Here is a 27984-nt window from a genome sequence, read left to right as displayed (position 1 = left end):
CCATTTTTATAGGCCTCTCACCACTGGTGGAGGGATATAGGCTACATCACTGTCAACTTACCTCATAACATAACACCTCTCTGAGTTAACCTTTTTGAAAAGAGCACGCAAAACAAAATGTCATTGACTGTTATTGTGGCTTAATTTACACATCCAGGACCAACATGTCTTTTCAGACTACTACTTCATATCCATTCATTTCTTCACCCACACAGCTGTTGGGATGGCCACTGAACACTCGGGGAAAGTATAGTCTCTTCGGGATAAAGGCTCAAATAATGTAGGCGAGCGACATGGATTAGGTTCACTTCACTTCAGCAACATGACTCCTCACAATCTCATAATGATCCGCTCATGCACATAGTAGTTATATGACAAGCTCAACTGTTAGAAGACATGTAAACATTTTGTATCTCACTAGTTTTTGTCTAATCACACTTGTCCTTCCTCGCGTTCATCCCTTTCAGTTGTCACCCAAACACTTGCTGACCTTACAACTCATTCACTGAGGCTCGCCGTCTGGCTGGATGCCAAATCCCAGGTCGTAAACAGACAGTACCCTTTATGTCCACCGTGACACCCTGTGAGGAAGAACAGGTGACCCGGGGAAGGTGACACATTCACAGCTCCTCATCGTCGTCCCCCTTGAGACATTCAGTGCCCTCTGTGACACTGTGACGTGCCTGCACTTCATCTAGTGTGTCTGCCTGTCAGTCAGCCAGCCAGCTCAGGAAACGGATGAAGAGAAAGACAATATGAGGCATTTCCACAACATGGAGTCAAAACCCCTTTATTTGAAGGAAGAGAATAGTATACATGTAAGTGTATTCACAAACAAATGCACTGTCATGATTTGTGCAAAACAGAGCAAACAGACAATAGAACACAGGAGAACACAGATACTAACAGTTACAATCAATGGTGCCTCACTGGCAGACAGAATTTTTAGGATGGTGCGTGTGTTTGTGTGTGTGCGTGTTTGTTTGAGGAGGGTCCTATGCCGAGGGGAAAGCAGTGACAAGGTCATGGCCCTCCGGGGGTCTTGTCCGGGCTCGAGCGTGGGTCTCGCAGTACAGTTGGCCCTCCACGAAGAAGTAGCCCTTCTGTTTAAGGTTGACGTCACAGTCGGTGCACACGAAGCAGCTAGGGTGGCGGAACTTGTCTCTCGCTTTCACCACTGTGCCCCTATAGAAGAACAACAGAGGTAACAACAGGAGTAGGCTGAAGTTACCGCTGACGCTGATCATGGGTCAGTTTAGCATTTCCCCCACTAAGGGTTAGGGCTAGGATGGGGGGAGGGAAAGCTGGAGCAGGGTTGCCAGATTACAAAAGTACATCAATGATTTGGGAGAGTGCTGCCTCCCTCATCTAACCACTCAAAGTACACTGAGTACACCAAGCATTATGAACACCTTCCTAATATTGAGTTGCACCCCCCCCCCTGCCCTCAGAGCAACCTGAATTTGTCGGGGAATGGACTCCACAAGGTTTCGAAAATGTTCCACAGGGATACAGTTGTGTTAAGTTGGCTGGATGTTCTTTGGGTGGTTGACCATTCTTGATACACACGGGAAACTGTTGAGCATGAAAAACTCAGCAGTGTTGCAGTTCTTGACACACTCAAACCGGTGCGCCTGGCACCAACTACCATACCCTGTTCAAAGGCACTTAAATCTGTTGTCTTGACCATTCACCCTCTGAATGGCACACATACACAATCCATGTCTCAATTGTCTCAAGGCTTAAAAACCCTTCTTCAAACTGTCTCCTCCTCTTCAGCTTTCACCTGGATTCACCTGGTCAGTCTATGTCATGGAAACAGCAATGTCTACACTGTATTTCTGATCAATTTGATGTTATTTTAAATGGATTAAAAAATAAAAAATAAATCTTTCAAAAACAAGGAAATTTCTAAGTAGCCCCAAACTTTTGAACAGTAGTGTACATTTCTACACTATGAGGTTGGAATAATACTGTCAAATTGTGAGCATTATGATAATGCCCTTTTAGTGTAAGAGCTATTTAAAAAGACTGCCTGAAATTTCAGCCTGTTTTAGTGTGATGGAGTTTTGGCCTGGTTTTTGCCTGGTGACCACCAATAACAGAGTTCCAAACCTCTCTGCCAAACCTCAACAGCTAGTTTTCCCCTCAAAGTAAGGCATTTCATTGTTGCCCAGAAATGATTTGATAATGAGATAAAAAAAACAGCTGCATTGGACCTTTAAGGGGCAACTCGTTTTTGGCAGAACTTTTTAGGTGTAACTCTTCTTGCTTGGGTACCAGTTTGTTTCTGTTATTATTATACTCCTTGCCACTCCTTATCTGACCAAACACTTTTGATCAACACAACTAAGCAAACTCTCTGTAGAAGAAAGATACTGTTCGGCAACACAGGAGGTTGGTGGCACCTTAATTGGGGAGGACTGGCTCATGGTAACGGCTGGAATGGTATCAAAGACATCAAACGTGTTTAATGCTATTCCATTCGCTCCGTTCCGACCATTATTATGAGCCGTCCTCCCCTCAGCAGCCTCCTGTGTTTGGAATGACACAGAATAAAAGGAGTGGAGTGTCATCTCAAAACAGGTTCTGAATTTCAGGCTATAACTCTTCTTATTATAATAAGTATTGAAAGAAATGGTTGCAACTCAGTACCAACTTTTCATATGACATTCTCAGAGCAGCTTTGTCTTCGAAGTACTCACACAATCCCGTTTCCACACTTGTCACACAGGGGCAGTTTCTGCAGGTTTCCTGTGGGCGGCGGTGGCTTAGTCATGGGCGCTCTCACTGTCCTCGTCACCATGGGGCGAGTGCCTGGACAACACATGGGACACACACTATTGGTACCCTAATCCCTATATAGTGCTCTACTTCGAGCTGGTCAATACAGTACATAGAGAATAGGTTACCATTTGTGACACAGAATACAAGCAAATTATTAAAATTAGGAGCATAACGTACATGAAGGATATTAAATAATTGTCATATAGAAATACAAAAGGGAGCAGAGCATTAGAGACATATACTGTATGATGTCACAGATATGATGTCACCATAGCACAGTATATTGATGATGACACCATAGCACAGTACATTGGGGGAAAGGGGGATACCTAGTCAGTTGTACAACTGAATGCCTCCAACTGAAATGTGTCTTCCGCATTTAACCCAACCCCTCTGAATCAGAGAGTTAGAGCTTGATGATGACACCATAGCACAGTATTTTAATGATATCACCATAGCACAGTATGTGATGATGACACCTTAGCACAGTATATTGCATGCACGGATACATCATCTCAATCTATTGCACACTTCCTGTATATTCACCAGCATTGAACCCCCCACCCAAACAATACAGTGCAATACACAGTGGCGACCTGTCATTCAGGGAAGGTGGGGCAGAGTACCACCACCTGTTTTGAGCCCCACATTTTTAGCAAAATAAATAAATATAAAATGATTTGGGCTTGCCTGTTTTGCATGTTATTTTGGCATTAATACGTGTTACATATCAGTTTGCAAGCAATGTAAAAAAAAAAGTATATACCATTGAGTTAATAAATCCGCATTCAAACATGGTCTCTTTTTTGTTTTCTTGAGTGAGGCAGCTCCAAAATGCAGATGTTTTAGCCCAACTCAGTGCTTTCTGCGGTGGTGGTGCGAGCCAGCAGAAAATAGGAGCATTGCGCCGTAATTAGCTCAGTGTTCTGTCACTCATGGGGACACTACGTAATCGCCAAGTTTAAGTCCTTAGTAAGCATAGACATCCAAAATGTCAACCCTTTGGGTCCTGCCATAGAGTTATATTACAAGTGCCCTTCCAAGAAGGCTCAAGGTCATTGGCCACAGATAAATTATGTAAAATGACGTTATATGTACAGTAGCTTTGATTGGACTGATCATGTCAACATTTTAGTTTCAAAGTCTTAGCAAGCAGTCATCATCATCATGAATCAAGTCGACAATCTACTGGCAAATCATTTTTAATCCTTGTCATATGAAGAGAAATTAGATAAAAACCTATCGGTGCTCATCGGCCATTGGACATAAAGATTACACAAGTTGGAAATCGCAAATTCAACAATGACTGGTTTGTAAGGAATCAGTGGCTAACTGCGAGCATTGCAAAGCAACCACTAGCCTGCTATTAGATGGAGTGGCTGTGTGTTTTTTTCCCCCCCAGAGTTCCCACCATAAATCCAGAGAATGCCAGACTTTGATGACAAAGTTTGATAACAAAATTTGCCCTCACAAGGCCGCGCCACCTTCAGAAGGTGAGTCCAAAAATGTATTGTATGCTGCTGCATAAATGATGTAATATGCAAGGGAGATATGTATACTGTAGCTAAGAAAATAATTCTAAATGAGCTGTTAGTAGCCCATGTGCCTCACCCTATTTTCACCAACGTGGTATTGTAAACACATCGTTTGTGGCCGGTGTGTTTTTCAAACTTTTTTTGTACAGCACACACAACATTCTATAATAGGGAAAGGGGGATACCTAGTCAGTTGTACAACTGAATGCATTCAACTGAAATGTGTCTTCTGCATTTAACCCAACCCCTCTGAATCAGAGAGGTGCGGGGGGCTGCCATAATCGACATCCATGTCTTTGGGGCCCAGGGAACAGTGGGGTAACTGCCTTGCTCAGGGGCAGAACAACAGATTTTTACCTTGTCAGCTCGGGGATTCAATCCAGTAACCTTTCGGTTACTGGCCCAACGCTCTAACCACTAGGCTACCTGCCGCCCCTAGAATTGTGTTATTTGATGGGTCAAATTAAAAGCTTATTTAACGCGTCAAACAGTGTTATATGACGTGTATCTTTTTTGACACGCAAAGACCCAAACAACGTTCAATGTGCCTCACCCTAACAATTTGGTCTATTTTCACCTCTTAAATTTCGCCTAGTGTTCTAACTTGGTGATACACATAAACCTTTAGCCTATAACCTGTTTTAGAGAAATGTAATCATCGAATATTGTAAGAGCTTTCATTGTCTGTTTATATGCCCCCGTTATTTATCCTATGGTTCTGACTTGTTGTACAGGGAGTACACTGTAAGAATGGCCCATATTCTGATTTCTGTCGCTGTACATTTCAAAAGTGCTGAACAAATAGTTATATTGACAACGTCCGTCGTCGTTCGCTCATCAATGTCTTAATCGAAATTACGGATTGCCTCTTATCCGCTTGTTGTCCCCTTATGCCATAGTTTGTACATCTCAATTGTCAGTAGAAACCACATTTGTTTAAGCAAGTCAGCCATATCAGCTGTTTTTTTTAAAGGCGGTAAATGAGGCTGAATAAACTGTTTCGCTGCCAGACAAGGCTCCACTGATAGCCAGGTGTAGCAGTGGTAAGGTGTTGGGACTGCTGTACTGTATGTAGGCCCTAACAGTTTGTGGGCACCGTTTGTCACCGTTATAGTGCAACTAATGTCTTGTTTAGTGTTGTGTTGTGTAGTGTAGTGGCTTTGCTGGCATGCATCCCACATATTATTTTGTTTGCCCCACCAAGATTTACATGCTAAAATCACCACTGGCAATACAACAGATTCAGTTATTGTGTAATGTCTTTGCAGAATCTCTTTTCAGAAACACACTATGTTTGACCATGTTCTTTTTTTATGTTTGACTAATGTGTAACTAATACATGCTGCTATTTTGGCCTACAGGGAAAAAAAGATGTGCCTAAAAAGTGAAAAGGATTAAACCATTTATGGACTATATTTACATGGCTGTTCTGACATATTGAGATATTCTGCTCTACAGTCATATGAGTGACAAGTAAGACATTAGACGCAGATAGAGAAAAGTCCACAGTTTTATTCAGTACAGATTCACATGAGTGAATTCTTAAAAGGGGCAATCTGCAGATGCTACATCCATAGCCGCGGGAGGTAGAGGTGCTGAGGGTTCTGCAGTACCCCCTGAAAAATCAGAATTTAAAATCTTTGTAGATGTTATTTTTTTTTTCAGCACAGCCCCCTCTGTAGTACGGCTCCAAATTCTCCAGCCCCATATCCCTCAGCTTTTTTACTGAAACAGGGGCAGGGAGGACGCTTTGTTATTGTTTCACTAGCTGATTTCCACTTTAAAATTCTATAACCTATTAACTTCTTATGGCTTGGGGGCAGTATTTCGACGTCTGGATGAGAAGCGTGCCCAAAGTAAACTGCCTGTTACTCAGGCCCAGAAGCTAGGATATGCATATAATTGGTAGATTTGGATAGAAAACACTCTAAAGGTTCCATAACTGTTAAGATAATGTCTGTGAGTATAACAGAACTGATATGGCAGGCGAAAACCTGAGGAAAATCCATCCAGGAAGTGTGATTTATTTGATGTGGGTAGTTTTCAAATGAATGCCTATAGAGTATCTAATGGGTTAGGACCCAGATTGCAGTTCCTATGGCTTCCACTAGATGTCAACAGTCTTTAGACATTGTTTCAGGCTTGTTTTCCGAAAAATGAAGAAGAATGAGACCTTTCTGTCAGTGGACTGTAGAATCATGCAGTGCTGGTTTTCGCGCGTGACCGAGTGTGCGCCCTTCTTTGTTTTTCCTTTCTATTGAATACGCTATTGTCTGGTTGAAATATTATCGATTATTTAAACAATTGACAACCTGAGGATTAATTATAAACATCGTTTGACGTTTCAACGAACTTTACCAGTACTATTAGGATGTATTCGTCTGCATGTTTTTACCGCCTTTGAGCCAGTGGATTACTGAACAAAACGTGCCAACAAAACAGAGTTTTTGGGATATAAAGAGGGACTTTATCAAACAAAACAAACATTTATTGTGTAGCTGGGACTCTTGTGACTGCAACCATATGAAGATCTTCAAAGGTAAATTATTAATTTTATCACTATTTCTAACTTTTGTAATTCCTTTACTTGGTTGTAAAATGTTTGTATGCTTTTGTAAGCAGCTGGATTAACAAGAAGATCATCTTTAAGCCGATGTATAACACTTGTATTTTTTATGAATGTTTATTATGACTATTTCTGTATTTTGAATTTGGCGCTCTGCAATTTCATCGGATGTTAAAAAGTCACAGTCTCCAAATGTGCATTATATAAAACTAGATTAAAACCACAATAAACTACACATATATTCCAGTGGTGGCTGGTGGGTGGATAAAATGGTCTCATTCCATTCTGTAAATTACGATGAGCCCGACCTCCTATATCTCAGCCCACCATCCTCCTCTGATGTGTTCAAATCAAGAGCTAATGGAAAATGTCTCAACCAAAAAAACTTACTGGAGAGGTCATGGACAATACTATATCACTTATCTTTCGCCATGTGTTCACAGGCACAACAGATGGGTTGAATGAACTCTTCATAGCGTTTCACCAGGTGGGGCGTGGCATTGAGGTACTGCCTCCACATGAAGTAGCGCATGTACGCATCCTCTTTCTTGTCCAATTGGAGGAGGAAGTCCGCCAGTGCCTTTGCATCCGGGAAGTCATTGATATGAATAAAGGAATCCGCAGGAAGAAAGTCTTCGTGGTTCTGTCTAGACGGGCCCAATACTATTGTTACAGTTCCTGCCACGAGTGTTCCGTTCACCTTTTCCGTGATGTAGTCTCTGTAGATTGAATTCTCGGATGAGAGGTCGAACTTGCAGCTGGTGATGGTCGTGTAATACTCTGTGCTTTTCAAACGACGCCCCATAAAAGCAGAGCCGAAATGTGTTACTGCTCCTGATAATATCTTTCTCGGACTGATGTCCCTGTGTAAGGGTTATTATTGCTCACAATCCAGCAGACTAATTTATCTTTCTTAGGCAGCACAAAATCTGCCTCAGTCTTCATGGTGGGTAATTCGTTTTTCGCACTATACGGAACCCAAACCAGCTACGCGCGTGCTCCATTGTGCATACATGTATTTTGTCCCCCCACACCAAACACAATCACGACATGCAAGTTAAAATATCAAAACAAACTCTGAACCAATTGTATTAATTTGGGGACAGGTCGAATAGCATTAAACATTTATGGCAATTTAGCTAGCTAGCTTGCACTTGCTAGCTAATTTGTCCTATTTAGCTAGCTTGCTGTTGCTAGCTAATTTGTCTTGGGATATAAACATTGAGTTATTATTTTACCTGAAATGCACAAGGTCCTCTACTCCACCAATTAATCCACACATAAAATGGTCAACCGAATCGTTTCTAGTCATCTCTCCTCCTTCCAGGCTTTTTCTTCTCTTTACTTTATATTGCGATTGGCAACTTTCATAAATTACATTACCGCCACCGACCTATTTCATCTTTCAGTCACCCACGTGGGTATAACCAATGAGGAGATGGCACATGGGTACCTGTCTCTATAAACCAATGAGGAGATGGGAGAGGCAGGACTTGCAGCACGATCTGCATCAGAAATAGAACTGACTTCTATTTTAGCCCTTGGCAACACAGACGCTTGTTGGCATGCGCGAGCAGTGTGCGTGCAATAATTGAATAATATAGATTTCTACATTTATTTTGCAATGCGAGCACATGCGAGCGGTGTAGTCAGCCTGTTAGGTTGAAGAGGTTTTCCCAGACCTGGTATTTATTTGTTAATTGTTGGTAATTCCATGTGATACCAGATACATTTCTGAAAACCTGGACGAGGAGACCAGGGCAAGTCTGTCTGATGCTTTTGTGAAAGAAAATGACAGCGTCCGCTTCGTCGTAAAGGGATCTGTCGTCTGTCAGGACGCAGCCATTGATGTTGAACAGGGTACCGCAGAGTTTAAATTCAAAAGTCACACCAATTGGCCAGAGCCACACCAAGATAATAGACTCTTCAGTTGTTTTTTTAATATAGAGTAACTATTTTCAGTTCCAAGGATGGCGATTCTCCTAATCTGGATGGACAGACAATAGATGTTGGTTCCAAGTAAATTACACATAATTATCACTGAGCCCACAAGCCCTAGAGCAGAGATCAAAGTTTTGTTGGAAGCTGCTGTTCTTGATGACATTTTTGCCCTGTAAAAAGGAAGAATTGTTTTTAATTATAATTGATAACCTAAATGATGATAAATCTTTATTTCATACCATAGATACACATTACATTTAATTCACAGATAAGTTCAGGGATAGCCTTGCAGCTGTCCATACAGGTTATTTTAGTTGTTACAGTACAATCACACACAATGACAGTCATTAATAAGAAACTGTTTACTTGTCAGTCAGTGCCATGTAAAATCGGTATCGTTGACGTAAGTCATTATCTTATCGTATCTTAAACACTATAGGTTGTTCAGAGCAGCTTGCCTCAAGTAACTCAATTCAACATTCAGGTTTATGTTTACATTGGTCTTTTACAATGGTGGACTTTAGAATGGATCATGTTTTGTTCACAGCCAGTCTCTATTATGTAGAGTCATAATATGAGTTTGTGTAGTTAAATGAGGTTTGAGAGAGAAAATAAAACATTGCTTACCACTGAAGATTGGTTTAGAGTTGGAAATCCATGTGCATAGTTGACAAAATCAGACACTAACGAGCAAATAAACCACCTAGCACCTGGGAGGAAGTAAAAATAGACAACACTTGTCTGTCACAGGTCTGACTGGACAAATAAGTTTTGCGTAAGCAAATCTGAGGACTGAGAATTCCTGCCTGAAGTTTTCTTTTTTGTGACAAGGCAACCGACTGGGTATATAATATATACTGAACAAAAATATAAATGAACTTACAACAATTTCATAGATTTTATTGAGTTACAGTTCATATGAGGAAATCAGTCAGTTGAAATAAATTAATTAAGACCTAATCTATGGATTTCACATGACTGGGAATACAGATTTGCATCTGTTGGTCAGACCCCTTAAAAAACATGAGCCTCACAATGTCCGTAGTTTATGCCTGCCCATTCCATAACCCCACCATCACCATCAGCAAACCGCTCGCCCACACGACACCATACATGTGGTCTGCGGTTGTGAGGCCAATTGGACGTACTGCCAAATTCTCTAAAACGACTTTGGAGGTGACTTATGATAGAGAAATTAACATTCAATTATCTGGCAACAGCTACTCTACCTCAAAACTTGAGACATCTGTGGCACATTTTAGAGTGGCCTTTTATTGTCCCCAGCACAAGGTGCATCTGTGTAATGATCATGCTATTTAATCAGCTTCTTGATATGCCACATTTTTGTTCATAGGCCTTATCTAGTACATCAGTACCACTCAAAGTGACTGTGTCAGCCTGCTGAACCAAAGCCTAGACGTAATCTGTTCACTACTAATTTATTTGTATATAGAGTTTACTCCTTGTATACATACTTTTCAAGATCAGAACAATGTGAATTATGAATGATCTCCCTCTACTTTGTCTTATAAAATGAATGCCCAACAAAATACTAATTTCAAGTGATATCTTCATTTTGATTGTGGCTCTTTCCAATAGTTTTTTCTTGGGGTCAAAATGTATGCGATGTTGATAGCTAGAGGTTTTAATTAAACTATAGTTCTTGAAGTGAGTGAGTGGTAGAGAGCTAACGCACACTGACGACAACTTGAACACCAACAGGTTTGTCCTTGATATGTCTCATTGAGAAGAATACGTTATTATATGCAACTGTGAAGCTCTTCTTGAGTGCGGCACTGCAGCATTATAGCCTGGAATCCACACTGAATGATGATATCATTACCCACCCATATCATAATGAAAGAGAAGTTACTTAGTGGAGAACTGACCGTCGCTGTCGACAAAGTCCTGCAGGGCCTTGAAGGAACCTGATTGCCGGGGCTCCTGGGGCTCCTCCTGGTCTTTCAGGAGCATGCGGTACACATCAGACTCCTCGATGGAGGTCAGCGTCTTGCTACTGCAGAGAGGGAGACACACACACACACACACACACACACACACACACACACACACACACACACACACACACACACACACACACACAGAGATGAGCAAAAATATACAGACACACAGAGGTGAGCATTAACAGATGCAGCACACACAAACACACACACAAAAATATCCCACATTTTGTGGAGATGAAAAAAAAAAGGGAAAGGGGGATACCTAGTCAGTTGTACAACTGGATGCATTCAACTGAAATGTGTCTTCCGTATTTAACCCAACCCTTCTGAATCAGAGATGTGCCAGGAGCTGCTTTAATCGACATCGGCTGCACCTGTTCCATCCGAGATCTGCGGCTACCATTGAAAGCACTGTTCATCTACCCCAGCAGACACCAGTGTAGTCATAACAACACTATCCTCCATATCAGATTTAACATCAGAGTCGTATTGAGCCCTGGGGGTCCAGAACTCCCCAGCTCCAGGTTTAGGGACGGGCTGTAAGTCATGGGGGGAAATGATGCCTGCCAGCTGGGGCACTCTCACTCCAGGGCCCTGAGGCTTTTGGTTATCATAGGCTGCATCAGGTCAAAGGAGGCCCGCCAGACATTACAGAGACCAGACCTGGGGTCAAATACTATTTGAAATCATTTCCAAATACTTTTTCAGTGCTTTATTGAGCTTTCCTGGCTTAATGGACCAATAAAATAGTCCCACAATGGCAAACCCCACCCATGTGGTACTCCAGGCAGGCTAGAGCAAGCGCTTAAAGTATTTGAAAGATTTCAAATCGTATTTGAACTCAGGTCTGATAGAGACACACACAACACAAGCATCAGCAGACGTCCATAAAAGGAAGTGAAGAGAGGGAAAAACAGAGAGGAAGAATGGATGGGAGGAGAATGGAGAGAATGGAGAGAGGAGGTTAGAGATGACATGGTGTGAAGAAGCATGAGTGTGCAGACGCCTTTCGTATACACAGCTCTTTTTATAGCCACCACCCATAGCCAGAACACCAAGTCATCTAACCAGAATTTGCTGAAAGAGATCTACAGGCCAATAATACTACACATGGATTTAATATGCTTTATATGTATATATACACTGAGTGTACAAAAGGCATTAGGAATACCTTCCTAATATTGAGTTGCACCCCTTTTTGCCCTCAGAACAGCCTCAATTCATCGGGCGTGGACTCTACAAGGTGTCGAAAGCGTTCCACAGGGATGCTGGCCCATGTTGACTCCAATGCTTCTCACAGTTGTGTCAAGTTGGCTGGATGTCCATTGGGTGGTGGACCATTCTTTTTTATATACACTACCATTCAAAAGTTTGGGTGACGTAGAAATGTCCTTGTTCTTGAAAGAAAATATTTTGTCCATTAAAATAACATCAAATTGATCAGAAATACATTGTTTATGATGGAAATGACTATTGTAGCTGGAAATGGATGATTTTTAAGGGAACATCTACATACAGTTGACGTCGGAAGTTTACATACGCTTAGGTTGGAGTCATTAAAACTCGTTTTTCAACCACTCCACAAATTTCCTGTTAACAAACTATAGTTTTGGCAAGTCGGTTAGGACATCTGCTTTGTGCATGACAAGTAATTCTTCCAACAATTGTTTACAGACAGATTTTTTCACGTTTTAATTCACTGTATCACAATTCCAGTGGGTCAGAAGTTTACATACACTAAGTTGACTGTGCCTTTAAACAGCTTGGAAAATTCCAGAAAAGGATGTCTTGGCTTTAGAAGCTTCTGATAGGCTAATTGACCTCATTTGAGTCAATTGGAGGTGTACCTGTGGATGTATTTCAAGGCCCACCTTCAAACTTAGTGCATTTTTGCTTGACATCATGGGAAAATCAAAAGAAATCAGCCAAGACCTCAGAAAAAAATTGTAGACCTCCACAAGTTTGGTTCATCCTTGGGAGCAATTTCCAAATGCCTGAAGGTACCACGTTCATCTGAACAAACAATAGTACGCAAGTATAAACAACATAGAACCACACAGCTGTCATACAGCTCAGGAAGGAGACACGTTCTGTCTCTTAGAGATGAATGTACTTTGGTGCGAAAAGTGCAAATCAATCCCAGAACAACAGCAAAGGACCTTGTGAAGATGCTGGAGGAAATAGGTACAAAAGTATCTGTATCCACAGTAAAACGAGTCCTACATCGACATAACCTGAAAGGCTGCACAGCAAGGACGAAGCCAATATTCCAAAACTGCCATAAAAAAGCCAGACTACAGTTTGCAACTGCACATGGGGACAAAGATCATACATTTTGGAGAAATGTCCTCTGGTCTGATGAAACAAAACTAGAACTGTTTGGCCATAATGACCATCGTTATGTTTGGAGGAAAAAGGGGGATGCTTGCAAGCTGAAGAACACCATCACAACCGCGAAGCACGGGGTGGCAGCATCATGTTGTGGGGGTGCTTTCCTGCAGGAGGGACTGGTGCACTTCACAAAATAGATGGCATCATGAGGATGGAAAATTATGTGGATATATTGAAAACATCAGTCAGGAAGTTAAGGCTTGGTTGCAAATGGGTCTTCCAAATGGACAATGACCCCAAGCATACTTACAAAGTTGTGGAAAAATGGCTTAAGGACAAGAAAGTCAAGGTATTGGAGTGGCCATCACAAAGCCCTGACCTCAATCCCATAGAAAATTTGTGGGCAGAACTGAAAAGGCGTGTGCGGGCAAGGAGGCCTACAAACCTTACTCAGTTACACCAGCTCTGTCAGCAGGAATGGGCCAAAATTCACCCAACTTATTGTTGGAAGCTTATGGAAGGCTACCCAAATAGTTTGACCCAAGTTAAGCAATTTAAAGGCAATGCTACTACCAAATACTAATTGAGTGTATGTAAACTTCTGACCCACTGGGAATGTGATGAAAGAAATAAAAGCTGAAATAAATCATTCTCTCAACTATTATTCTGACATTTCACAATCTTAATTAAAATAAAGTGGTTATCCTAGCTGACCTAAGACAGGGAATTTTTACTAGGATTAAATGTCAGGAATTGTGAAAAACTGAGTTTAAATGTATTTGGCTAAGGTGTATGTAAACTTCTGTCTTCAACTGTAGGTGTACAGAGGCCCATTATCAGCAACCATCACTACTGTGTTTCAATGGCACGCGTTGTGTTAGCTAATCCAAGTTTAGCATTTTAAAAGGCTAATTGATCATTAGAAAACCCTTTTGCAATTTTGTTAGCACCGCTGAAAACTGTTGTACTGATTAAAGAAGCAATAAAACTGGCCTTCTTTAGACTAGTTGAGTATCTGGAGCATCAGCATTTGTGGGTTCGATTACAAGCTCAAAATGGCCAGAACCTAAGAACTTTCTTCTGAAACTCGTCAGTCTTTTCTTGTTCTGAGAAATGAAGGCTATTCCATGTGAGAAATTGCCAAGAAATTGAAGATCTCGTACAGCACTGTGTATTACTCCTTTCACAGAACAGCGCAATCTGGCTCTATATATATATAAATAAATAAGTGGAGGCTCCTCAGAGAAGGAAGGGGAGGACCATCCTCCTCAGTAAAATGTCATACATATAAAAATAGTACAACATTAAAAAAGTTATCCTTTTTAGATAAAACTAAACTCATTATTTTAATATATCACCAAATAATTGGTTAAAATATACTGTTTTGCGATGAAGATCTACAGTAACTTCAACAGCACTGTCTGTGCTTGCACCATGGTGTAGCCGGAGGACAGCTAGCTTCCATCCTCCTCTGGCTACATTAACTTCAATACAGAGAAGGCTCGTAGGCCTCCCTTCCATAGACATACATGGTAATTATGACCACTTCCGGAGGATATCCTCCAACCAATCAAAGCTTTTTCAGTATGAACTGACATCTTGTACATCCAATCATAGATGTGGGATCAGATAATGAACCTAGTGTGTTGTATTGGGATTGAGCCACAGAGCACTATGGGGGTTCTATGTGTTGAGAAGCTTGGTGACATTGTTGGATAGAGATTAAGAGTGAAGAGTGATAGTTGAGCATTTTTGGGACATTATTCAATTCAAATTAGTTTTTTCAAATTACAGGAGATGGAGGAGGTATATTATACATTGTTTTCTTGGGTTTAGAACTTTATTTTTGTGTCCAGTTAGTCCAATGTATTTACATTTGCCTTGCTAGCTAGCTACCAGCGTGAGTGTGCAGTTTTCTCCGCCAGAATGGTAAAATGGCCAACGCTGACGAAAATGTTGTGGACTTTTTGTTGAAGAACCCCTTTCATTCTCTGGGGTACACGGAAAAGTTGCGAATTGAAAGCGAGGGTCAACCTCTGCCTGAGGTCAGTTTCATGAAGAAGGATGAAAAGGTGAGAGTGTTCAGTATCAAATGTATAGCTGGTTAACAGGGAGCCTATTATCAAGACGCCTGTAAATGCACGTTAAGGTTCTTTACATGCTGAACATCTTTTCTGAGATTTCGAAAACAATTCCGAATGATTTGATAGCTTCCATCGCATCATCCATTAAATGTAGATTAACCAGAGATTAACCACATTTTTTCTCATGCGCTCAAGTAGGCTTTGCACTTTCCTCCGGTATTTGTTTAGCAAAGATGATAACACATAATCACTCCGGACAGGCACAAGCAAAAACTCATGACATAAATGTTGCAGCAGCCTAGGCTACACCTAAACATTAGAAATCTGACATGCTGTATGGGATGAAAACAATACTTTTTCTGTCTGATCAACTGTATGCTACTAATAAGAACAGCTGCATACAGCCTGTCCATCTGGTCAGGGTAACAAATTGGTAACGTTATGTATTTATAGTCCATTTGTGTGTCAGGAGAAATTGTGAAAGTGATAACATTTTCATTATGTTCAACATTGGGCTGGCTAGATTGCCTACACGTTTTTAATCCAAAATGATTCACTGGAATGAATCAAACAACATAATAGTGATGGCAGATGTGACTAAAGGTTTTATAAGGCCTACAGTTGCATAGGCCTGCATGATGCAAACATGCATAAAGCAAGCTCAGCCCTGTGATTTCTATTGTCTATCAGTTGTTGTCTGTGTTTGGGTAGAGGAAATCCCCCTCCTAATCTAGTCTAAATAAGGAGTTTTTTTTTAAACCATGTGACTTGATTAGGAAAAACTGCTCCCATCATAGCCCATATAAAACTTTTTTACAACTGATTAATCACTGTCATACCTTATAGGGTCAACATATAAGGAAAAACTCCAGGCCCTAGTGGGTAAAAATTGCTCCACTGCTCTGGGCTCTATGGTGCCACCATTCTGCTTGCAGCTGTCAGTTATCGTCAGGTATGTGGATGATCAGGGCTTTATTCAGGAACGTTTCTTGGGTTACATGATGTCTCATGTGCCCGCTCATCCACTGGCACTTTGAATGTTTCCCTTCCAAGCACTGTGAGTACCCCTATCAATTTTCTCTCATTACTGTATGTAGAGTCAATCACATACACGATCCCATTAACACATCAAAGATTTTACTCCTTGCTTGGACTAACTCATTCTTAGCTCTTTTGTCTAATTGTGTAGTGTCTTGTGTTGTTGTTTTTTGTCTTCCCAGTAAAATCCTGTCCTGCACTGTTCAAGCCTCTGAACACCTCAACTCATGCCTCATACCCAAATTCATTCACTGCTGTGGTCCCTTTCCAACACTAAGTAGCCTTCTCATTCCCCATTATATTGTACTATAAATGTCTTTATTAAATGCTTTAGGTTAAAATAATTAGTCTTTGACAATTTTTAAACACACTTTGTGGTCTCCATGTGTTCCGTGCCTATACCGGGGGTCTCCCATCCTCCTCAATTTTCCAAGTCACCAGCCTCCACTGATATATATATATTTTTACATTGAATATAAAACACAATCTACTTGCAGTGAATCAGCTCAACATCTCCTCCTCATTCAGTAATCTAACAGACTCCCATCCAGAGCGACCCGCAGAAGCAACCGGCGCCAACGCCCTGCTCAAGAGCACGCTGATAAATCTCCCACAAGGTCAAAAACGGGAACCAGAACCAGCGACCTATCAGCCACCGGCCAAGCTCCCAATCCCCAGTCCACCAGCGCTCCAAGATACCCCCCACAGTTCCCCAAGAGCTGCCCCTCAACCATCCAAGATCCCCCCCGAGAATGTTTTTATTATTACATTCCCCACCCCCAAGTCCCCCCCCGCCAATGCACGACCAAACGGAAAACAGAAAAACAGAAGACATCAAGGACAACAAAATATGCCAACAGAATATGTTTGAGTACATGTATGGCACTATTTACATGTGTGTGTGTCTGTGTATGTGCACGTGTGTGTGTGTGTATTTGAATGAGAGTGTGTGTATATGCATGTGAACAAACACCTGCGCGGCATCAGCCTCAGGCAAACATGCATTAGCTGTAAAAACACTGCCCCTCAGTGTCATTCAAACTTACTTTTAGTTTTGTTTTATTTTGACTTTATTGTTTTACTTTTATATTTCACCGTCATTCTATCCCCCACCCAGCAACTCCACTCCTACTTTTCTCCAATTCCACATCCCAACCCTCAGCTTCCCTCGGCCCATCCTCTTCGGATTTCTACGCACCATATATCTTTCAACTATGCTGTGATATTTAACATACAATTTGAATCTAGAGATATTAGTAATTGACTGACCCGGTCTCCCAACAATACTATTTCTAGGGAAAGTTTTTGATCAATGTTACACACTTTCAGCCATTCCTGAACCTGAGACCAGACACACGCAAAATCAATACCAAAACAAATGGTCTATTGATTCTGTATCCTCACAACAAAATCTGCAGAGCTACGATGATTGTATGTCCCAAATATTCAATATTTTGTTGGTGGCAAGAATTCTGTACAATAATGTTAGCTGAAAAGCATGAAGTCTTGAATCTTGCGTCGTTTTATATATCAACTCATACACCCTGTACCATAGAATCCATACATAATAAATCTCTTCCAAACTATTTTCCAATCTGTATGGCACAGCTGTCAACATCCTGGTCCTCAAATGAAACTGGAATACTTTCCTATTTATGCTATTTTTATTCCTCTGCCAGTTTTGATCCTTTATATTGGGCAGACAGACCAGTTCCCTACCTCCTCCCGCTGCCACCTACCTCCTCCATTTTTGGGGTAATGCTGTAATCATTTGATTGTAATCTTGGATTGAGCAGACCTTCCCATATAATTATGATAACTGTACCATTCCAATTTACAATATCATTTAAAAACAAAATCCCCTTTTCAAACATCTTTTCCATAAATACAGGTATTTTATCAACCAGTACATCTGAGTTCAGCCATAATATTTTTTGTAATATTTGTTCTATCTTTTCAGGGGAATGAAATTTAAATTGTAGCCAGCTTTGCAATGCTTGTTTGGGGGGGAAGAAAATTATTTTCAATTCATCGAAAATGAGACATGGCAATCTGCACAAAGGCAAAAAGGTCATTTTTAAACAATGGATGAGCTTTTCTTAGTAATCTACTTGAGAACCATTTAGGGTTAAAGTTAAACTTTTGGATAAGTAAAGCTTTTAGAGAGAGGTTTTGCGCTTTTATATTTAATCATCTCAACCCTGCCGGTTCATACTCATTTTATAGATAGGCACGCTTTATCTTGTCTGGTTTAGCATCCCAGATAAAGCTAAATATTATTTGCTCATATGTTTTGAAAAATGAATTAAATCAGGAGTAGGCAGAGCCATAAGTAAACTGAAATAAGACTAAGGAGTTAATCAGTGCATTTTTCCCATAAATAGACAGGTATTTCCCTGTCCATGGTTGCAGTTTTCTATTGAAATTCATTGTGGAGATCTCATTTATATATTTTGTGATATGAATACCAAGTATGTCTACTTGACTGTCAGCCCATTTTATAGGTAAACTGCAGGGTCATGTAAAAGTTGTATTTATTTAAAGATCCAATACGTAAAATTGTACACTTATCGTAATTAGGTTTTAGTCCAGAGAGTCCGTAAAAGTTATCTAGATCTTCAATGAAACATTGCAGGGATCTAGCTTGCGGACTTAATATAAAACTTGAGTCATCGGCATACATGGACACCTTCGTTTTTAAGCATTGGATTTCTAACCCTCTAATGTTATTTGATCTGATTTTAATAGCTAGCATTTCGATGACCATAACGAAAAGATATAGTGAAAGCGGACACCCTTGTTTAACTCCTCTTGACAATTCAAAACTCTGAGAAGTAGCCGCTATGTACCATTTTACACCTGGGGTTGCTATACATAACTTTTACCCATTTCATAAGAGAATCACCGAAATTGAAAAAATACAGGCATTTATAAATAAAATAGTCTTTCCTTATCAAAAGCCTTTTCAAAAACCGCTTTATATACCAAGCCTGGCTTCTTAGATGTTTCATGTTGTTTTATTATTTCTAGTAGTTGTCATGTATTATCTCCAAGTGTGGACCATTCTTGCTACATTGATACACATTCTACATACACATTTCGGTAGAAACATAGAAACAACGTTGAGTCAACCAGTTTGTGCTCACAGGACCTTACTATCCTTTCTAGTTTCTACTGCCCTACTTGATCAAAATAGGAACAGTGAAGAGCCGCTGTACTGAACTGTACACTGTAGGCTGATGTGAACCTCGGCTAGCATGATTTATGTCTCGATCAGAAACAGCTCCTGCTAAAGCCAGGGAAAAAGTCATTCCTGTGTGCTTGGGTAATACATGCACTGCAGTGACACCCCATATATCTGCTAGCTAGGCTAATGAGATCCACATGACTTCCTTGGAACTGAAAAACGAGGATACAAGACTCCCTATATCCTCCTCTGATTTCCATACTGTCTCAATAAAGTGTACATTTTTTATATATATATATATATATAGTACATTCTGGATCTATTCAGACCGCTTGACTTTTTCCACATTTTGTTACGTTACAGCCTTATTCTAAAATTTATCAAATACATTTTTCCCTCATCAATCTACAAACAATACCCCATAATGACAAAGTGAAAACAGGTTTTAAATTTTTTTTGCAAATGTATTAAAATCAAAAACAGAAATACCTTATTTACATAATTATTCAGACCCTTTGCTATGAGACTCGAAATTGAGCTCAGGTGCATCCTGTTTCCATTGATCATCCTTGATGTTTCTACAACTTGATTGGACTCCACCTGTGGTAAATTCAATTGATTGGACAAGATTTGGAAAGGCACACACATGTCTATATAAGGTCCCAAAGTTGACATTGCATGTCAGAGCAAAATCCAAGACATGAGGTCGAAGGAATTGTTCGTAGAGCAATGGGACAGGATGGTGTCGAGGCACAGATTTGGGGAAGGGTACCCCAAAAATTCTGCTGCATTGAAGGTCCCCAAGAACACAGTGGCCTCCATCATTCTTAAATGGAAGAAGTTTGGAACCACCAAGAATCTACGTAGAGCTGGATTCCTGGCCAAACTGAGCAATTTGTGGAGAAGGACCTTTGTCAGGGAGGTGCCCAAGAACCCGATGGTCACTCTGACAGAGCTCCAGAGTTCCTCTGTGGAGATTGGATAACCTTCCAGAAGGACAACCATCTCTGCAGCCCTCCACCAATCAGGCCTTTATGGTAGAGTGGCACCTATAGGACTCCTAGACTATGAGAAACAAGATTCTCTAGTCTGATGAAACCAAGGTTGAACTCTTTGACCTGAATGCCAAGTGTCACGTCTGGAGGAAACCTGGCACCATCCCTGCGGTGAAGCGTGGTGGTGGCAGCATCATGCTGTGGGGATGTTTTTCAGCGGCAGCGACTGGGAGACTAGTCAGGATTGAGGGAAAGATGAACGGAGCAAAGTACAGAGAGATCCTTGATGAAAACCTGCTCCAGAGTGCTCAGCACCTCAGACTGGGGCGAAGGTTCACCTTCCAACAGGACAACGACCCCAAGCACACAACCAAGACAACACAGGGGTGGCTTTGGGACAAGTCTCTGAATGTCCTTGAGTGGCCCAGCCAGAGCCCGGACTTGAACCCGATCGAACATCTCTGGAGAGACCTGAAAATAGCTGTACAGCGACACTCCCCATCCAGCCTGACAGAGCTTGAGAGGATCTGGAGAGAAGAATGGGAGAAACTCCCCAAGTATAGGTGTGCCAAGCTTGTAGCGTCATACCCAAGAAGACTCAAGGCTGTAATCGCTGCCAAAGGTGCTTCAACAAAGTACTGAGTAAAGGGTCTGAATACTTATGTAAATGAGATATTTCCGTTTTTTATTTGTAAACATTTCTAAAAACCTGTTTTTGCTTTGTCATTATGGGGGTTGATGTGTAGGTTGATGAGGGGGAAAAAATAATGTAATACATTTTAGAATAAGGCTGGAACGTAATAAAATGTGGAAAAAGTCAAGGGGTCTGAATACTTTCCGAATGCACTGTATATATTTAAAGTACCTTGACATAACATTTAACATATGTTTTAGAACAGCGCTAGCTACAATAGCCAAACTCTGGCAGAAACAAATGAACAGAAGCTATCAGAGAAGACGACAGTGGAAGCTAATACAGCAATACTGTCACCATGACGACAGATAGAAATCAGACAGACAGACACCCACCCACCCAACCACCCATCAACCCACCGACCATCTCACCAACCCAGCCAGCCAACTCACCCCTCTGGCTTGTCCTGGACCAGGCCCCTCATCTGTCCGTGCATGGCGTCCTGGATGTTGCCTGAGGAGTAGAGGCCTATGGGGGTGTTGTAGGCTGTGCTCACCACCTGGCGATGGTCGTCGATGTTAGCTGCAGCTATAAATGGCTGGGCTTTGCGGTTGTGACCCGTACCAATGGGTTTGAACTCCTGAATGGAGAGAGAGAGAGAGAGAAAAAGACAAGGAGGACTTATGTGATGTTCTCTGACGCACACAAACACCAACAGGTATAGACAAAAATATATGGTGACAACTAAAACAGATACACACACACACACAAGCTATGCACGCACACACACAGTCCCCCCCCTAATTAGATCCACACGTTATCTCCCTCTCTCACCTGTTGCTCAGCCTCCAAGTTGATTTTGAAAGGGTTGGCTTTCCCGTCTTCCGTGACTTGAGGCGACCATAGCCTGGTTTCTGGTCTGGGAACAAGAAACAGGTCATGATCAAACAGTTCCCTGTCAACTCCCTCGACCGCAGGTGAAACGATTATGACCACAGACCGAACATTGGTTTACATGGCAGCTGGGCCACAGTACACTGAGCACTCATAAATCAAACCCAACTTCATAGACTTCCTTTGGTGTGTGTGTGAACAGTGTAAAAGCGTGTGTGTGTGTATGAAAGAGTATTTGTGTGAGTGTGTGCGTGGGCATGTAGAAGTGTGTCTGTATTAGAGAGTGGGTGTGGGGGTGTGTGGAGCTCCTCTCTTGGAGTTCTTGGGTATGAAATCGTCTTTTGCCAGCTCTGGAACGTTCTACATAAGATGGAACGTTCTATGTGGTATTAAAGAGATCTTGGGATTCATCAAGTACAGTAAGTTCTGTAGTTAGTCAAACATGAATGTGTGTTTGACTAGCTATGTGTGTCATAGGATACGCCCAACCAGTGACAGTTTGTTTCACCTCATCGGTAGTCACTTGTGTCACTGATATTTGTACACACGTCTCTATTGTAATGGTGTGTGCTTTTATGTGAGAGGCGTGTGTGTATTTGTGTATGTGTGTTTGTGAGAGTATTACTGTGTGTGCACGCGAGTATTAGTGTGTGTGCGTTTGTGCATTAAATAGTGCGTGTAAGTGTGTGCATGTCAGTGTGCGTGTTTTACGTGAGAGGACTGTACGTGGGGTGGGCATCAATGTGTGCATGTCATTGTGTGTGTGTCTGTGTGTGTGTGTATGTTAATGTGTGTGCATGCGTGCGGGTGTGTGTATGTCTCCAGTGTGTGTGTACGTATCAGGTGAGTGTGTACACGTATGCATGTCTGTATCTGTATGCGAGTGTCGCACAGTGTGACCCAACCTCTGGACGGTGAGGATGAGCTGGTAGATGGCGTCTTTGATCTTGTTCTGGGCCTCACAGTGCATCATGTCCTCCGCCGGGATGCCCTCAATGGCCAGGATGACATCACCAGGACACAGGTTGGCCACCGCCGCCTTACTGCCCGGAGTGATCTGCCCAGAGAGAGAGAGAGAGAGAGAAAGAGAGGGGTGACACATGAGATAATGATCATTATTAATTCCATTGTCACAAATTATTCTAATAATGGTTGCTGTTATTAGTGTTGTCTTTGGTGAATTAAGCAAACGTCTTCACTTTTCATACTTAGAAAGTGAACTGAACTGAGAGTGAGGGAGAGTGAGATGGAAAGAAAGAGAGAGAGCTTGAAGTGAGAACCCCGGCTGCTGCCAAGGTATTATTTTTACGATTCTCTCCCATATATAACAGTACGACTTATAAAACCCGATCATTCAGAGAGAGAGAGACGGAGAGAGAGAGAGATGGAGACAGAGAGAGGAACGGGAGAGAGATTAGTAAGGATCGGGTGTATGCCGCTGTTAATAATCTACTATTAGTCCGGCAGAAATGTGTGCCATATTTGTGTGGTTTCGTAGTCACACAAACAACATGGGGATATCCTTCTTACCTCACCACACAAGCATGCCATCTCCATCCCTTCCTCCCCTGTCCCCTCCCTCCATCACATCCCCATCTCTCTCCATCATCATAATCAAATGGCATGTACTGTCCTATGTATACTTAATGAATGAACACAATGTAGTTAGGTTGGCCTGCTCTACATCAGTGCCACCTCATCATCTGCCTGTAGTTAGGTTGGCCTGCTCTATATCAGTGCCACCTCATCATCTGCCTGTAGTTAGGTTGGCCTGCTCTATATCTGTGCCACCTCATCATCTGCCTGTAGTTAGGTTGGCCTGCTCTATATCAGTGCCACCTCATCATCTGCCTGTAGTTAGGTTGGCCTGCTCTATATCAGTGCCACCTCATCATCTGCCTGTAGTTAGGTTGGCCTGCTCTATATCAGTGCCACCTCATCATCTGCCTGTAGTTAGGTTGGCCTGCTCTATATCTGTGCCACCTCATCATCTGCCTGTAGTTAGGTTGGCCTGCTCTATATCTGTGCCACCTCATCATCTGCCTGTAGTTAGGTTGGCCTGCTCTATATCAGTGCCACCTCACCATCTATCTGACTGATTGTAGTTGAACAAACCTCCTTGGGCCAAATTGATACGTTAGGTTAACTGTAGGCCCACTTCTAGTGAAGTAGACTACCTTTAAGCACTTCTGGTCTATAGAACCTCTAATAAAAGCACAGGTTTGCATGATTCTATTTCCTCCTAACACGTCGTTGCCACAACGTTGCATATAGATTTGGGACAAGGTTGTTCAGGAAATTACCCTATGGCAACATTTTGACAACCCAACTGTGTTGATAGGGTTGCTGAATTTTGTGCACAACAACCCACAACTATATGCTATTTATGTTCACACAAATTAAGAAGCAATACCAAAACTCCAACTCAAAAGTCAACTCAAAAGTAGATTTTGATGCAGAAGTTGAAATATACATTTGCTGGGAGTTTGCAGTTTGTTTTAGTAGCCCGTCTACTTGACAGTGTCCTGGCCTCCAGAGTACATGGTTGAAACCTCTCTGTGTATAAAGTCAGGAGGTAAACCTGTCTCTGCATATAAAGTCATTTGCCCTCGCTGGTATTTCAGCTCGTGCAAACCGTTTATTTCCCCATCTCTCTGTGTGGACGAGGTAAACACGTGTCTCGTCCTGCCGATTGACAGTATACAGACGGAATACGGACACTAGCCGGGCGGAAATGATTGGGTTTTATAAGTTGTAACGAGTTACATACGCGAGAGAATCGTAAAAATATAGAGCGAGAAAGAGAGAGAGAAAGAGAGAGAGAGAGCAATTGAAGTTAAAACCTCAAAAGTAGCCAGGGTTTTAACTTGAAATACTCTCCCTATTTTTCATCCATCTACTTCAAATGCTCTCTTTCTGTGTGTCTCTCTCTCACCCCTTGCAATATTTCTCTCTCTCATTCGCTCTCTCTCTCTGATGGGTTTTCCTCTCTGGTGGAAGAGAACCATATTGTGTTTCAGGCTCCACAGATGCAACGTTGTAGCTCTCACAGGGGAGACGTTACATTGAAGCTTGGATCACGGGCCTATAAATAACCCAGGATGAGAGAGTCATGGGATGTGGAGGGAACACAAGTGATTTACACGATTCAAACTTTGGCATTTTCCTTGACAACCATCTGCATCTCCCTGTGGTGTGCATCATTTTTACTACTCTCCTATCCATTCCAACAGTCAGTCCCAAATCGCTCCCTAACCCTTCATTTGGACTTTTAAATGTTTGCAGATCTGTAAGGTGAAATCAATATGGTGGAAGCTCCTCCACTACACTGGAACCTATCCAGACTCTTCAGATCTGCAAACATTGAAGGGTTAGGGCCAAAAGGAAGGCTAGGAGGCGAATTGGGAGCGGCTCCAAAAGTCTCCTGCATGGATGGACCCCTGGGTTGTGTTCAGGAGGGAGAAAGCAATGGTTTGAAACAGGGAGTTGCTACCATAACTTGTCCAATAAGAAGCCCTCATTTTCATTTTCGTTTTGCTATGCGGTACACACACTACTGAACCCAACCCTCAGTTTCTTCCCTACTCAGCTTCCAGTCACAGCCAAACATGCACGACCGCAGCTAATTTAAACATCACTTGTCCTCCATCCTGGATACCCTCATTTGCTGGAACCGGACAATGGACGTCAATTAATAATGTTTAGTTTACGCTTTCACTTGGAAACAAAATCAACCGAAGAAGGGGATGTTTTGGGTTTTTTTAAACAAAAAATGGCGTGGGAAGACATGGCTGAGACAAGGTCGAGGTCGGGGTTCAAGCTCCGCGAGCGAGAGGAATGTGCCAGTGGCTAAATCTCATTACAAGTGAACAGCCCCTCGAACGAGAGCTAATAAGACCACGTAGAGAGGGTTTAAGAAGCTTTGGATCAATGACTGCTTTGTGAGAGGTTAGGAGTAAAGTGATGAGAGCTTGTCTAGTGGGTGGATTGTGAAGGGATACGTGAACATACAAAGGCACACACGGACAGGGTCAAGGGTACATGAGGAGATTTAAATCAATCAAGGAGAAATATTGAAAAACAACGAACGGAGTCAGATTGTACTTCATCCCCCTGATGGTTAAGGTTAGGCTTGGGATAGGGTAATCTGACCCTAGATCTGTGGTTAGGGGCATCAGCTACCTGCGGTGCCTTTGAAAAGGTGTTTAATAATAAATACTTGTCTGACATGGCCGAGACCCTAGTTTTTGCCCCTCCCTCTCGCCAGCCTCCCTTCCCCTTCATCAGCTTGCGGGTTCTCTGCTCACACAACAGGTGTGTAGTGGCCATTAGGGGCCGATGATTCACAGATCTCACCGTTAACTCTTTTAGCTCCCGGCCCTGGTGCCAGGCCTAAACTTAGATACACGACAGGGATTACTGATACTCCTATGGTTACACACACACACAACCTTGCCAACGTTAAAATACAAAACTCCAACATATACACACACTCACACACAGAGACAGACAAACAAACACACAATGTTAACACAAACGCATGACGATGATCTCTCTCACACACATACAGTTTAATGTCTTAACTTGAGCTAAATGAAGGGCATTCTCTGAATAACTCCACCTAGATGCCTACCCAAGACACTGCACTTTGGTTGCCAGCTAGTAACCCATTCCCAGCAGCCTGCGTTCATTCAGCTGCTGTGTGTGTGTGTGTCCTAGTAGATGATGCAAACAGCTATTTCAAACTAAGCTGCAGATATTTACTGGAACACGGGTGTGTGTGTGTGTGTGTGTGTGTGTGTGTGTGTGTGTGTGTGTGTGTGTGTACGCACGTGTGTGTGTGTTCCCCCAGCCGCGCAGCCTTCCCACCACATAGAAAGGCCCCTGCTGTATCACGGTTTAACACAACCCAAAACACACATTCACAATCCAGTGGTCTTTCACTGTAAGCATCTGGGCTGTTAGGGAATGGCTGAGGCTGTGCGTGTCCAAATGGCCTCCTATTCCCTTTATGGTGAACTACTTTTGATGAGATTTCTATGGACCCAGGTAGTAGTGCATACTGTATGTTGCCATTTGGGACGCAACCTTTTGGCAGTATTACTCTCTGGTCAGTCTGGTTGAATACACAGAGCTCTTCCCTGCTGTTTCTCATCCTAGCACAGCTATTTAACTGAGACAAGAGGTTAAAGGGAAGGTGAGCAAAGTATGCTGGCAGTAAGAGAGAGAAAGGGGGGATGGGGGGGGGTGAGAGACACACGCACACCATAGGCTAAGACAGAGCGGATCAACATAATCCCCTACACACAGAATACAATGGTGGAACGGTTGAGTATATCTGACCATTTGTGTTCTCTGTAGGAAGACACACACACACACACACCTCCCTACTACTGCCTCCTTCTCACCCACACAAACACCTGGCACCAGGCCCACTCAAAGATGCTCGAGCACACATCACACATGCAAAACGTACTGTAAACACACAATCACCCACCCATTGTCAGTCTTTTCAGTCTAAAAGTATCAGGTACACTCTCTTACCCTGGAGATGGTGAGGGGCTGGTTGAAGTCCTTGCCGCCAGTCAGTCGGAACCCCCACGGGGCCGGGCCATTTAGGACAACGTCCAGTGGCATGTCCCCCTCTCTGTCCCTCGTCTCTGTTCCTGTAGCTGGAAGTGCACTGGTGTGTGTGTCCCAAACACAGCCGGGTTCTCAGAAACAGAGCAGTGGGACGACTTACTCATGTACCCTTTTAAACTAGCGGAGGGGTGGTGGTGATGGTGGGGGGTGGGGGGTGGGACCCCACCCCCTGAGTGAAGTCATTGGCCCCGACTCAGGACCAGAGGCAGTTCTCCCCCTCTCTCGCTCTTTTTCCTCTTTTGGCTGGCGACACTTACTCCCGTGTTCCTTTGCTTCTGTTTGGTCTCGCTCTCTATCACTTTCTCTCTCCCCCTCTTTCCACCTCCTTCTCGGACGTAGCAGCTCTTTCTGAACACGATACTGTACCTGTTACACTTGAACTCAG

At 42.4% G+C, this 27984-nt stretch overlaps 1 protein-coding gene and 2 pseudogenes across 1 annotated transcript; all 3 read right to left on the bottom strand.

Annotated features, from left to right (window-relative positions):
- Positions 1–766: 766 nt before the first annotated feature.
- pdli3 (PDZ and LIM domain protein 3) lies at positions 767–27667 on the bottom strand. Its single transcript, NM_001140645.2, has 7 exons — positions 27501–27667; positions 22862–23013; positions 21897–21981; positions 21515–21702; positions 10719–10846; positions 2706–2817; positions 767–1185 (listed from the first exon to the last, which is right to left on the bottom strand). Exons 1-7 carry the CDS (start codon positions 27591–27593, stop codon positions 996–998), a joined length of 948 nt encoding a protein of 315 aa, NP_001134117.1. The 5' UTR covers positions 27594–27667; the 3' UTR covers positions 767–995.
- Positions 6979–7984, bottom strand: LOC106609912 (4-galactosyl-N-acetylglucosaminide 3-alpha-L-fucosyltransferase 9-like; annotated as a pseudogene).
- Positions 8367–9978, bottom strand: LOC106609913 (4-galactosyl-N-acetylglucosaminide 3-alpha-L-fucosyltransferase 9-like; annotated as a pseudogene).
- Positions 27668–27984: the final 317 nt, after the last annotated feature.

This window comes from Salmo salar, chromosome ssa08 (genome assembly GCF_905237065.1).
Source record: "Salmo salar chromosome ssa08, Ssal_v3.1, whole genome shotgun sequence".
Taxonomy (NCBI): domain Eukaryota; kingdom Metazoa; phylum Chordata; class Actinopteri; order Salmoniformes; family Salmonidae; genus Salmo; species Salmo salar.
Note: the sequence above shows the minus strand (reverse complement) of the source record. Positions and strands in the feature narration are given on the sequence as shown.

Coding starts and splice junctions, on each gene's coding strand:
- pdli3 (NM_001140645.2), bottom strand. CDS start 27,593: ATGCCACTGGACGTTGTCCTAAATGGCCCGGCCCCGTGGGGGTTCCGA. Junction 21,703..21,896: donor ACTTGGAGGCTGAGCAACAG/GTGAGAGAGGGA, acceptor CTCTCCATTCAG/GAGTTCAAACCCATTGGTAC. Junction 2,818..10,718: donor GGACTTTGTCGACAGCGACG/GTCAGTTCTCCA, acceptor TGTGTTGTCCAG/GCACTCGCCCCATGGTGACG.